This window comes from Xyrauchen texanus, chromosome 13, assembly GCF_025860055.1.
Source record: "Xyrauchen texanus isolate HMW12.3.18 chromosome 13, RBS_HiC_50CHRs, whole genome shotgun sequence".
Taxonomy (NCBI): Eukaryota; Metazoa; Chordata; class Actinopteri; order Cypriniformes; family Catostomidae; genus Xyrauchen; species Xyrauchen texanus.
Window position 1 is genome coordinate 23,424,151 of NC_068288.1, and position 12,390 is coordinate 23,436,540.

A 12,390-nucleotide genomic window follows, 5' to 3' on the forward strand; every position below is an offset into this window, starting at 1 on the left:
TAAGAAGGTGTATAAATACTTTATTTATTAATAAAAATACCAACACATTAGACTCATGAATATGGGATTTGTGATGATTAGACATTGAGCATTATTACTTGAATATTGCGGTGTTAAAGGGTTAGTTCACCCAAAAATTTAAATTCTCAAATCCCAGATGTATATGACATTCTTCTGCTGAACTCAAATGAAGATATTTAGAAGAATTTCTAAGCTCTTTTGGTTCATACAATGCAAGTGAATGGGTGCCAAAATTTTCAAGCTCACATAAATCAGCAATACAAGTAATCCATATGTCTCTAGGGGTTAACTTAATGTCTTTAAAAGCAGTATGATAGGTGTGAGTGAGAAACAGATGACTTTCACATTCTTCTCCTTGTGTTTTTGGTGACCCTTGCTGCCCCCTACTGGGCATTGAGAAGAATGTTTTGGCAAAAAAGGACTTCAATATTGGTCTATTTCTCACCCACACCTATTATATCACTTCTTCTTCAAGCTGTATGGATTACTTTTATGATGCTTTTATTTTGGCATCCATTCACTTCCATTGTATGGACCTACATAGTTAAGATATTCTTCTAAAAAGTCTTCATTTTTGTATTTAGAAGAATAAAGTAACACACATCTGGGATGGTATGAGGGTGAGTAAATGAAGAAGGAATTTTAATTTTGGGTGAACTATCCCTTTAAAGGAAAAACATAAATTGTTATGCACATAACATGGAAGCAATCATGCAGTCTTAGCTTAGAGCATTTCACAAAGAATATGTAATTCTTGCTATTTACAATAAGAAAGCATTGTCATAGAGGACCATGTCACTTCACTATAACCTGAATTTGATCCAGCAGTGTGAAATTAAATGTTTAAATTCTCACTTTAGACACTTAACAGCCTGATATGTTCTGCTCTGTTAACTTTGACATAGTTTGTTCTGTTTCATGACTTATACTAATAAAGTTATATATATAAAGTTCATATAATAATAGAAGCTGTATTGATAAATAACAGTCTTCCATGTAGTGTTACGAGTGTTCTGTATGCACTCTAGGCAAATTAGTCATTCATAGAACAGTCCATAGTTTGGTCCAATTATCTACTATGTCCAACAAGAAGCATGCCACTGAATCACTATGATCACTATGCTATTGATTTTAAAATAAAATATTAACTTAATGATCTTGGTAGTTGCAGTTAATGGACCATTTTCACAGACAGTGATAAAGTATTTCCGCATTAATTAGCAGCGTTAAAAGTAGTAAACCTTTTATATTTTAAGTTTTTAAATATTTAACGTCAATTTATATAATTATTCTTTGTGTTATATTAACCTGGCATTAATAATAAAAAAAATACTTAGCACTGCTGCAACGGGGTTTCATATAGTACATTTGGCTTCTTTCTCTCATCTTACAGCCATAATCTCTCTATATTGTTTTCCACTCTTTTGGAAAGTCATGGAAATGTAATAGTGGAGCAGATGGGAATTCAAAAAAATTATATTGCTATAGTCTCCAATGTACCTACTATAAAAGTTTACCCAGCTATGGTTTAATTCCGCTTTCCAAACCCAGAAATGTGGAAAGGGTCTATTGCACAGTTTACTTACTAATCTGTTTAAACACAATATGTTTTCCAAAGCAGCATTTTGACCAATCAGAAGTGACCAAACCTCTTCTTGAAGAGCCAATGGGTAGTAATTTTGAACCATTATCACCACATAACTAGGGCAGATTAAATTTGTTTAGAAGACTTTTACACCATGAAGAATGGCACCATGAACTTAATACCAGAACAATATATGGGGAGCAATCAGGGGTTAAAGGAATAGTTTTCCCAAAAATGAAAATTCTCTCATTATTTACTCACCCTCATGCCATCCCAGATATGCAATACTTTCTTTCTTTTGCAGGACACAAATTAAGATTTTTATAAGAATATTTCAGCTCTATAGGTCTATACAATACAATGAATAGGTGCCAAAATTTAGAAGCTCCAAAAATCACATAAAGGCAGCTTAAAGGTAATCCATAAAACTCCAGTGGTGAAATCCATGGGTGGAAACAGATCAATATTTAAGTAATTTTTTGCTAGAAATTCTTCCCCCTGCATTGTAGGGAGTGTATGCATGAAGAATGTGAATTACCAAAAACACAAAAAGAATGTGAAAGTTAAAGTGGAGAATTTGTAGTAAAAATTGACAAATATTGATCCGTTTCTAACTCACACCTATCAAATCACTTCTGGAGACATTGTAAAGTAATACTTTTATACTTTGTGTGATTTTTGGAGCTTCAAAATTTTGGCACCCATTCACTTGCATTGTATGGACCAAAAGAGCAGAGATATTCTTCTAAAAAAATCTTTATTTGTGTTCTGCTGAAGAAAGAAAGTTATGCACATCTGGGATGGCATGAGGGTGAGTATATGATGAGAAAATGTAAATTTTTGGATGAACTATCCCTTTAAGTACCTTGCTTAAGTGCACAATGGTGATTGCTCCAATCTATGGGGATCAAGCCCGTTCGTTTGCGGTGTCCAACCCAGAGTCACCCACTATACAATCACATTTTTCCTGCAGTGCAATCTAATCTAACATATCAAATTATAACATTTCACTGTTGCCAACAACCAGAAGAGGTAAATGTGCTTGTTTATAACAATCAAAAACCCAATTAGCTCTTCATGAGGAGGGTTGATACCTAATCATTTATATCTTCATCTAGGTCACTGTCTGGAGAGCCTCTCTGCCTATACTCTGCTGTGTTGGACAAACGCTTCCAGGCGTTGTCTGGCTTCTGATTCCCTGTACTGAGGGACCGGCCCAAGCGTTTCACTGCTCTCACTTCTGAACCGTCCTCTGTTGCCGCTTGACCTCTGTATTCTGGAGCCTGATGGTGTAGATCATGCCTAAGGTTTTCCAATGCCCATGGTCCCAGCTTTTGCCAGTTCACTCTTTGGAAGGCCATGATGCAATGTAGATTGCCCCCTACCTATAAAAATATTAGGAATTACAAAAGGACATCTCATCTGCACTCAACAAATTCAGACACAAAAAAAAAACACAAATCTATGTAAAATTTAAAGTTCAAGCCCAAGTCACTTACCTTCTTGGTTTTACGATACTGAATGCCTCTTTCTATATGGCGAATATCAAAGTATTCTGGGTTTTGAGTGTTCAGATCTGTCACAATATCAGTCCACCTGAGGAAATAAGAATAATGAAATAAGAATGCATGTGTCGTATTTATAAATAAGAACTTTGAATAAAATGAACCATACTTTTTACAGTGGATTGCAGGGTGTTTCCTGCTTGGTTCGCCAATGAGAATCCAATGCTCCATCTCATTACGAGGCAATGGCCCCCTGTGAAAAAAAGTTTAGAGAAAGGGCTAGCACAAATTGGCAGAGGTTAAAACATTTCTTGTATAGTATTATAACTTTTCATCATATAATTCATTATTTTAGTTTCTCTTTCAACTTTGTCATCCAAAATAATTGGAAATGGACTAGGGTTAGGGTTACTAAATAGACATACAAGTCTGTATGTTGTACCTGTATGCTTTGACTGCTTTCAGTGGTGTAGCTTCATAGCCCACAGGACAGAAGTAGTGATTTTGACAGTGGTAAATATAGGCCATAGATTCATCTTTGAGTCCCTGAGTCAGCTTCTGCAAAGCCCCCTCAGCTAGGATGAAGAAACAAATGCTCTAACTATGCAGAGAAAATATTGAATTGCCTATTTATCAGGCAAATTAATATACTTTAAAGTTCTTATAAATTAAATTGACAAGCAGTTTTTTGCTATGGTTTTGCAGCCTCTGTTCTTGTGAAAAAAGTTTTGAAATTCACACACCTGTCTCTCCTGCGGTCTTGTGCTTCCCATGAGGTTTGTAAAGAATATAAGGGCATCCTCGGACTCGAAAATTATCATTGATTTGTCTGAACCATCTGCACCAATATAAAAATAGATGCATAATGTATTTTTAAAACAGCAACTGAGAAACTTTTCAAGAGGAAGAAATACAGTAATCTTACCGCATCAAAGTGGCATTGCCGGTGAACGGTCCAAATTTGATATCTTCAAACGGAGGCTGGAAACCAAGTATATGCAGGGCTTCTTCTTGAGAAAGGGGTGGGAGGCTGAACAAATCAAACCAAAAGGTTACTCTTTGCTATTTCTAAAAATACTACTAATAATAACCTTACAAATCCTAAAATAGATCAACTAAATGTGCTGTTTTTTGCTCCTAAAATACACTGAGATACTTTCCTCGTTGTGTCTTTGAATACAATGAAAAGTCTGTACTGTACTGATTCTGTACAATGAAAAGATTTTTCCTTTTTTTTTCTAAGTCTGTGGCAAGTCTCATGCACTACATCTCTACAGCCAATTCTACAGATTCCATTATTTACATCTTCAGATGAATGCGATACATGCAAGGAACACACATACCTGCCTGCCCCTAAAGTACTGTATAGAAAGTTCCAGCATGAAACAAGTGAAGACATTCCACATGAAGTTTTGTACTGCGGACGGCTGATGCAGTACCTAGAATATCGGAGAGAACATCAATTTGTTTAAAAAAAGTTGATGAACGTATACCCTTTGAGGCTTATTTTCTCATTCCAATGAGTATGAACTTAAAGATATGCATTTCTACCATCTACGGAGGTCCAAGACTTTTCTTTGTTTGATCTCCTCCAGAGAGGCTTGAGGTGAGAGATCTTGCAGATTTCTGCTCAGCCTGTCTGATGATTTCATTTTCTTTGAGTTGAATTTCTTTAAATTACCTAAGAAAAAAAAAACAACTTTAACCTTTAATAACATTTTTAAATTGGGCTCTAATTTTGTGCAACGTGCAAAGACAACAAAAAGCACAAGTTAAAATACTTTTGGTTTAAGTTTGTGTTTCAATAAATAAGCTGAATTTTTCAAAACAAAATCGACTTGGGGAAGTGAACTACGTGCAAAAAATTAAATAAATAAAATTAACAAGCACGCAGTTAATGCCAAAAAAATTGCATAATTCATTGCATAATGCCCATTTACACAACCAGCTTCTTATGAATGTGCTGTCTTAATTTATATTGCTGATGCTTGACAGGGAATGGACTATATAATTGGATACTGGTGGTACAACAACCAGAAAGAACCTCAATTACATTCTCTCTAAAATCTGAATCTGTGATTCATAAAAAAAAATGTAAAAAAAATCTACAAGTAGACTTTCTCAATAGTTAGCAACGTGAGATGATAGCCATCAAATATAAATGTGCCTCTTGTCAGATTACTCCTAGGCACTCAGTCACCTATGTCAATGTCGACACCACTATGGAGTTACATAAACTACAGCAGATGGTATGATCTAATTTTCCTGGCATTTCATTGTTCACCAGCTTGTAGAATATAAATGAACCTGACATTTTCACACGTGTCTCAGTTAATAGAAAATAATGTAATCATTTTCAAAGCCTACAATATATTTACTTGTCTGTGATCATTTCAGTGACACATACTTGCTCTAGTTTTTCTGATTAAAACAGCATCAAAATCAGAAGTGTCAATCTCCCAGGCCAGCATTGGCTTGTTGCTGGATGACACAACCTCCATATTGCAATTGCTTTCTAGAGACACGCTGATTCCACCAGAATGACTCTGGGAAGGGGTCCCAGTGATGGAATTGACCAATGATGTCCCGCTGTCTGGTTTGGTTGACAGCGCATCAACAGATGTAATGATGGGTCGGGCTCGGTTGAGCAGTGCGTAGTCTGAGCAGACAGTGTAGAACTTCTCCTGGGAGTGTGTTACAGGGCAAGACCAAGGAAGCTGGAGCTCTGCACTGGAGGCCCGTCGTGCCCGCAGCACATCACATGTCAAGGGGCTCAAGAAGCTGCGGTCGCGCTCATTCTCTCTGCCCGGGGCCCGTGATGGGACCTCCTGATCAGTACTAGTAGATACCTTGGCACCTTCACTTTCCACAGTGTTAGGCATTGAACAGAGAACTGGGATGGTGGTTAAGAGAATAATCTACAGGTGTACATCCGATTGTGATGGCTTGATCCAATTTGAGCACAAAGATAGATTTTCAACCACAAGCTAGATTTAAACAAGACAAAATGGAAAATAGATAATTAAAATCGCATGAGGGAAACTGCAGTGTATAAAACATACACAGAAATAACAATTCCACTAAGCAGAATATAAACTGAACTATATACACGATCAGCCACAACATTAAAATCACCAGCCTAATTTTGGGTAGGTCCCCCTTGTGCCACCAAAACAGCTCTGACCCATCGAGGCATGAACTCCACAAGACCTCTGAAGGTGTCCTGTGGTATCTGGCACCAAGACGTTAGCAGCAGATCCTTTAAGTCATGCAAGTTGCGAGGTGGGCCCTCCATGGATCAGACTGGTTGGTCCAGCACATAGATACTCAATCGTAATGAGATCTGGGGAATTTGGAGGCCAAGTCAACACCTTGAACTCTTTGTCATGTTTCTCAAACCATGCCTGAACAATTTTTGCAGTGTGGCAGGGTGCATTATCCTGCTGAAAGAGGCCACTGCCATCAGAGAATACCATTGCTATGTAGGGGTGTATGTGGTCTGCAATAATCTTTAGGTATGTGGTACATGTCAAAGTATGATCCACATGCTGGGACCCAGGACCCAAAGTGTTGCAGCAGAACATTGCCCAGAGCATCACACTGCCTCTGCCGGCCAGCCTTCTTCCCATGGTGCATTCTGCTGCCATCTCTTCCCCAGGTAAACGATGCACACGCACCCGGCCGTCTACATGATCTAAAAGAAAACGTGATTCATCAGACCAGGCCACCTTTTTCATTGCTCCATGGTCCAGTTCTCGTGCCCATTGTAGGCGCTTTTGGTGGTGGATGGGGTCAGCATGAGCACTATGACCGATCTGCAGCTACACAGCCCCATACAGAGCAAGCTGTAATGCACTGTGTTCTGACACCAGTTTTTCAGCAGTTTGTGCTACAGTAGCTCTTCTGTGGGATCAGACCAGACGTGCTAGCATTCTATCAATGAGCCCATGACCCTGTCGCCTGTTCACCAGTACGCCTTGTGGTAGGTACTAACCACTGCATTCCATGAATACCCCACAAGACTTGCTGTTTTGGAGCTGCTCTAACCCAGTCCTCTAGCAAGCACAATTTACACCTTGTCAAAGTTGCTCAGATCCTTATGCTTGACCATTTTTCCTGCTTCCAACACATGAAACTCTGACTGACTATTCACTTGCTGCCTAATATATACTAACCCTTGACAGGTGCCATTGTAATGAGATAATGAATGTTATTCACTTCACCTGTCAGTGGTTTTAATGTTGTGGCTGATCAGTGTGTATATTCTATTTAATAATAATATAAAAATTCTATCATTTAAACTTAAGTATAATATTAAAAATAAATAATTGTTTATATTATAGTACATAATTAAAGGGTGGGTGTTTGGGTTGTAGGTTAATAAGCTAACAAATTTATAACAATATTTGGTGAATTTGTGCAAACTAAGGTGAGACAGTGTTGACTCCCATCACCACGATTAACAGTTATGTCAACAAGGCCAGAGATTGCTGTCATATACTGCGGTGGTTGATGACACTGACAGTAGCTTTCAATAAGAAGCATTTAATGGTGTCAATGGACTAAAGCTAAATGTTACCACATGGCTGGCTGCAAAATTCAACCTACGTCAAGTACCATCGTTTAGGTAATTTAATCAATGACAGTGTATCGTTACAGTTCAGGAATATATGAAATGATAAATGGCCTGAAACTGAGAATAACCAGTCGCAGACGCGAAACAAATAATATAGATACAAGATTGACAAATAGTAATAGCGAAGTAGTACCCACACACCTCACCCTCCACAGATAAAACGAATCGTGGGTATTTTATGTAGAGAGATAATTGGGATATCCGTATATGAACATTATTAAGATAAGAGAAGCAGACTGTCTACACCTACCTGGTTAATTCTGCAGGAATAACGTAAATATATACTGCACTGCGCGACCTTTCTGTGGATGGGCCGTTCACAGCAAAGTTGTTTTGCGCAACAACAAAAAAATGAAATAAAAAATTGGCAGACTCGCGTTTTTAACGGTTGAACTTCTTTTAAACAAAAAAAACGAGGCGTTCCTGCACGAGATAATAAAATAACAGCGAGATGCGGCACAACGTTCAAGGACGTCCGTCTCGCGCAAAGAAAAACAATAAACACAGCGCGGACGGGCACAATAATGTTTCGGTGTGAACGGCCCTAAGAGGGTTTCAGTGGGTTATACCAACCTAAAAATGAGGGGGAGGGGTGTTTAGGACATAAAATAGAACTACTAAAACATTCATTATAACACTATAAGATTCTTATATAAAAAAGTAATTAAATGTTTCATGAAATACTTTGGTTTTTGGTTGATACTTTTGAAAATGTTGATTGTCAAAAAGATAGTTTCACCTTACTTTTTTTTTTTTTTTTTTGTCTTTTAGGGGAAGTAGAGCTTGGGTGTGTTGAAAGTGGACTGAACCAAAGTCCCTTTCTACTCTGAACTGCCACTAAACTGAGGCAGTTACGTGAACGGCGTGTGTGCGTGTTTCTTAGTTCGAGTCGAATTAAAGCGAGTTTAAAAAAGTATTCCTTAATAAACTGTAGCGTGGTTAATTTTTTTAGTGTGTATTTTACTTGTTAATTGTGAAAGGGCATATGATTAAAACTAATGTGTTTTGTAATGTTGAAGATTTGACCTGCTTAAAACAGCAGAAAGTTATTTTATCAAATCTTGATAGATTTTTACACAACATACATGACCACGGTACTTACATTTATTGTTGATCATAAATATATCAGTGCCTATATATGTGTGTGTGTGTGTGTGTGTGTGTGTAGCAGAGTGTGTCGAATCTTGGCGGTTTATGACATAAAAATAATAAAAAACTAGCAAATTGCTCAGAGCTCGCCGTTTATACATCCGACTCTCGCATGGCCTCATGTGACTCATTTTTAAGCTGTTTAAATTGCTTCTGTCTCTTCGATTAATCCCAGACTGACTTGGTGATGTTGAAATCAGGGCTCAGGGCTTTTCTTATATTCAATTATTTTTTTACAAAGGGAATGTTGAAATCTAAAATTGATATTTCCTACAATAGGCACCTGAGTATCAGAATTGGACCATGGAGCAGTGGAAGATGGTGGCCTGGTCTGATGAATCACATTTTCTTTTAGAGCATGTGGAAGGCCGGGTGCATGTGCATCATTTACCTGGGGAAGAGATGGCATCGGGATGCACTATTGGAAGAAGGCTGGCCTGCGGAGGCAGTGTGGTTTTAATGCTGTGGCTGATGTTTCTGTATATACACTCACTGAGCACTTTATTAGGAACACTATGGTCGTAATAAAGTGCCCATCTGCTTAAAAGGATTGAAGTGTTGTGCATTGTGAGATGCTATTCAGCTCCCTACAATTGCACAGGTTGGTTAGAGTTACTGTGGCCTTTCTTTCTGCTCGAACCAGTCTGGCCAATCTCCGTTGACCTCTCTTATCAACAAGTAATTTCTGTCTGCAGAACTGCCGCTCACTGGATGTTTTTGGCATCATTCTGAGTACTCTGAAGACTGTTGTGCGTGAATATCTCAGGAGATCAGCAGTTACAGAAATACTCAAACCAGCCCATCTGGCACCAAAAATCATGCCACAGTCATATACTGTATAAGTAAGCCTAACATTAGTGTTTTGATTTTATGCCAACAAAATCATAAACTCAGATGTCCAAGCTGATTTACAGAATACAGGATACAATAACTGGCTGTAATTCATGGTTGACTGTAAAAGAAATTCATGGATGTTCTCACAGCTCCAAACGTAAAGGAGTTGGGCATCACCTGTGGCTTTGGGTACTGTTGGTCTTGAACAAACCTAAGCAAGTCCAGTGCTAAATAAAACAGTTGCTGCTCATGTACTAAAGTATGATTAGTGTGAAGTGTATTGTTTCTCCTCATATTCCAGTTTTCAAAGGGTCTGCTGGTGCTGTAGTTGAGCCGTGAAGCCCTATAAAGATCACTTTGGCATAGATGGGTTAGAAGGTGTTCTGGAGGACAGTGTCTCTGATATTTGGGAGAGGTAGAAAGAGCATGCCGCTCATGCCATGGTGAAAGAAAATCAGGGAGAGGTAAGAAATAAACTATTTAATGAGTTAAATAAAAAATAATAATAATTAGTTTAAAATATATGTTGGTAAATTAATGTGATAAGTTCACCTGCAGAATGTTGTGATGCCAACTTGTGGTTGACAATGGAATGCACTGTCCTATTTGTTTATTCATACACCGGTCTCTGTCATAGCTCTTGGTCCACTTACTAACTTGGCTCTGGATTAGATCCCACCTTCCCTCAGAAACTCAAGGATCTGTATAATAATATGGAAGGTAATAAAATTACTCCATACTAATAAGGCTACTGCAGCAAAAAAAAAAAAAAAAAAGGCACTGTGCAAGGCTGGGTAGATATGTAAATGGCGCATAATATCAAGCCTGTATAGAGCAACAGTCTTGAGAAAGCACAACAGCATAGATCATGCATCAGTGGTGGACAGTAACGAAGTAAATGCAATTCATTACTGTACTTAAGTAGCTTTTTTGCGTATCTGTACTTTACTGAAGTATTTAAATTTGGGGAGAATTTTACTTTAACTCCACTACATTTCAAAGTCAAATATCTTACTTTTTACTCTACTACATTTTCAAAATCAGTCGTTCCTTTTTATTTATGAGTGGATAAAAACGTAACTGTTCAAATGAGCCACCAATCACAGTACAGCGCGTGCGCATTGTTTTGAACTTGCCTTGGCGGCATCTACTAAGCGCGAACCAGGGGTGCGTTTCCCAAAAGCATCGTTAGCCAACTATGGTCGCAAGTTCCGTCATTATCATCATAGTTCAACGAGTCGGTGCTTCCCGAAACCATCGTTCCAACGAACATTCGCAAACAGCATCGCAGAGTTGTGTGGTTGGACTTGTGGTTAGAAGCAGAGTTTCTTGTTATTATAACATGTGGGCTTAATAAATTATTATCTTGAGCCAAATAAGCAAGATGACATTCAGTATCTTTTATTTAGAAGACATACAAATGTCCTTTATGTCTTTTAGTTTGTCAATAGATTTAAAGCACCGTTTTTGAAGAGTGCGCATGTGTGAACGTGCTCTAGTGCGTAAGAACGAGCGTATGATTGAATCTGGAAATAAAGCAAATAACTGAGAAAAATATGAGATAGTCCTCAGATGACATGTCCGTAATTTATAGCAAAACATCTAGCATTAATTCGATCGCAAACAGATTCATTAAAAGTAGTTTTTACTCCACCACATGTGTGACATCATTAACCAACATGGTTGAACAACCAATTTGCGACAATACGGTTTCGGGAAACAGTCGTGACTAGCAAGTTGATTTCTTCAACAGTGCATCATACTACGGTAGTGGAGCAGCAAGTTACGTCGTTGTACGGGAAACGCACCCCAGAGCCGTTAAATATGAGAGTTGCGAACATAGACGGTTGCGACAGTGATCTCGCCGCCGCGCGGTCACGTGATTCGTGTAGCTCTAAATAGTTCCAAACAAATTGCGTTGCCAATGATTTTAAGCGGGGCAGAGAGCAGCAGCTATTATTGCAGCAATTATCGGTAAATATTGACGCATAATGTACATTGCTTATTATGTCGACACTAAAATGACTTGCATAACAGCATTTTTTTTCTGGGGAGTAGCAGAAACACTGCATTAATACGTTTTTGTGTTTAATTTTGGAGGGAAATTGGCTGCTCCCATAACATAGAATATGTAAGGAATAATTGACGACGGGCCGTTGAATTATTAGAAAAATAATGCACACCCGGGGTGGTAATGCGGTCACGACGCGAAGCGGAGTGGCCGTTACACCTCGGGTGTGCATTATTTTTCTAATAATTCAACGCCCGAGTCAATTATTCCGCTTATACTACAGTTACCACACCTCGAAACATTGTTCAGATGATGTGATTCTAGACGTTTGTCAAGTTTTTGCCATTAAAACGCTCTTGTATGTAGGACTAATTTCTTACGCATCTAATCCCATGCCTCCGTTGCTAATTCCAAAACGTCATTTTAGAGTTAGTAATGGAGGTTTGAGCCACTGACAGCAGACTAATGCAGTTATTAGTGTAGTTATTAGAGAGACAGAGGTTGCAATAATGAGACAGAAAATCATGTGCGTCATATTATTTAATTTATTTATTAATTCATACGTTATAATTCATTCGTTAATTCGAACGAATTTATTTATTAAAATTAAACTGCACGTTAAACACATTGACAGCCCAAGCTGTTGTTT

At 38.1% G+C, this 12,390-nt stretch overlaps 1 protein-coding gene across 1 annotated transcript; it reads right to left on the minus strand.

Annotated features, from left to right (window-relative positions):
* Positions 1-9: 9 nt before the first annotated feature.
* LOC127653903 (basic immunoglobulin-like variable motif-containing protein) lies at positions 10-8,288 on the minus strand. Its single transcript, XM_052140750.1, has 10 exons — positions 7,998-8,288; positions 5,519-6,098; positions 4,663-4,792; positions 4,455-4,550; positions 4,037-4,141; positions 3,855-3,949; positions 3,554-3,686; positions 3,281-3,364; positions 3,106-3,202; positions 10-2,991 (listed from the first exon to the last, which is right to left on the minus strand). Exons 2-10 carry the CDS (start codon positions 5,991-5,993, stop codon positions 2,701-2,703), a joined length of 1,506 nt encoding a protein of 501 aa, XP_051996710.1. The 5' UTR covers positions 5,994-6,098; positions 7,998-8,288; the 3' UTR covers positions 10-2,700.
* Between the last annotated feature and the right edge of the window lie 4,102 nt (positions 8,289-12,390).

Bases quoted from the DNA above. Each gene is read 5' to 3' on its own strand.
- LOC127653903 (XM_052140750.1), bottom strand. From the start codon at position 5,993: ATGCCTAACACTGTGGAAAGTGAAGGTGCCAAGGTATCTACTAGTACT. The intron at 3,950-4,036 runs GTAAGATTACTG...ATATTGGTGCAG, and splicing joins GGCAATGCCACTTTGATGCG to ATGGTTCAGACAAATCAATG. The intron at 2,992-3,105 runs GTAAGTGACTTG...ATATTTTTATAG, and splicing joins AGTATCGTAAAACCAAGAAG to GTAGGGGGCAATCTACATTG.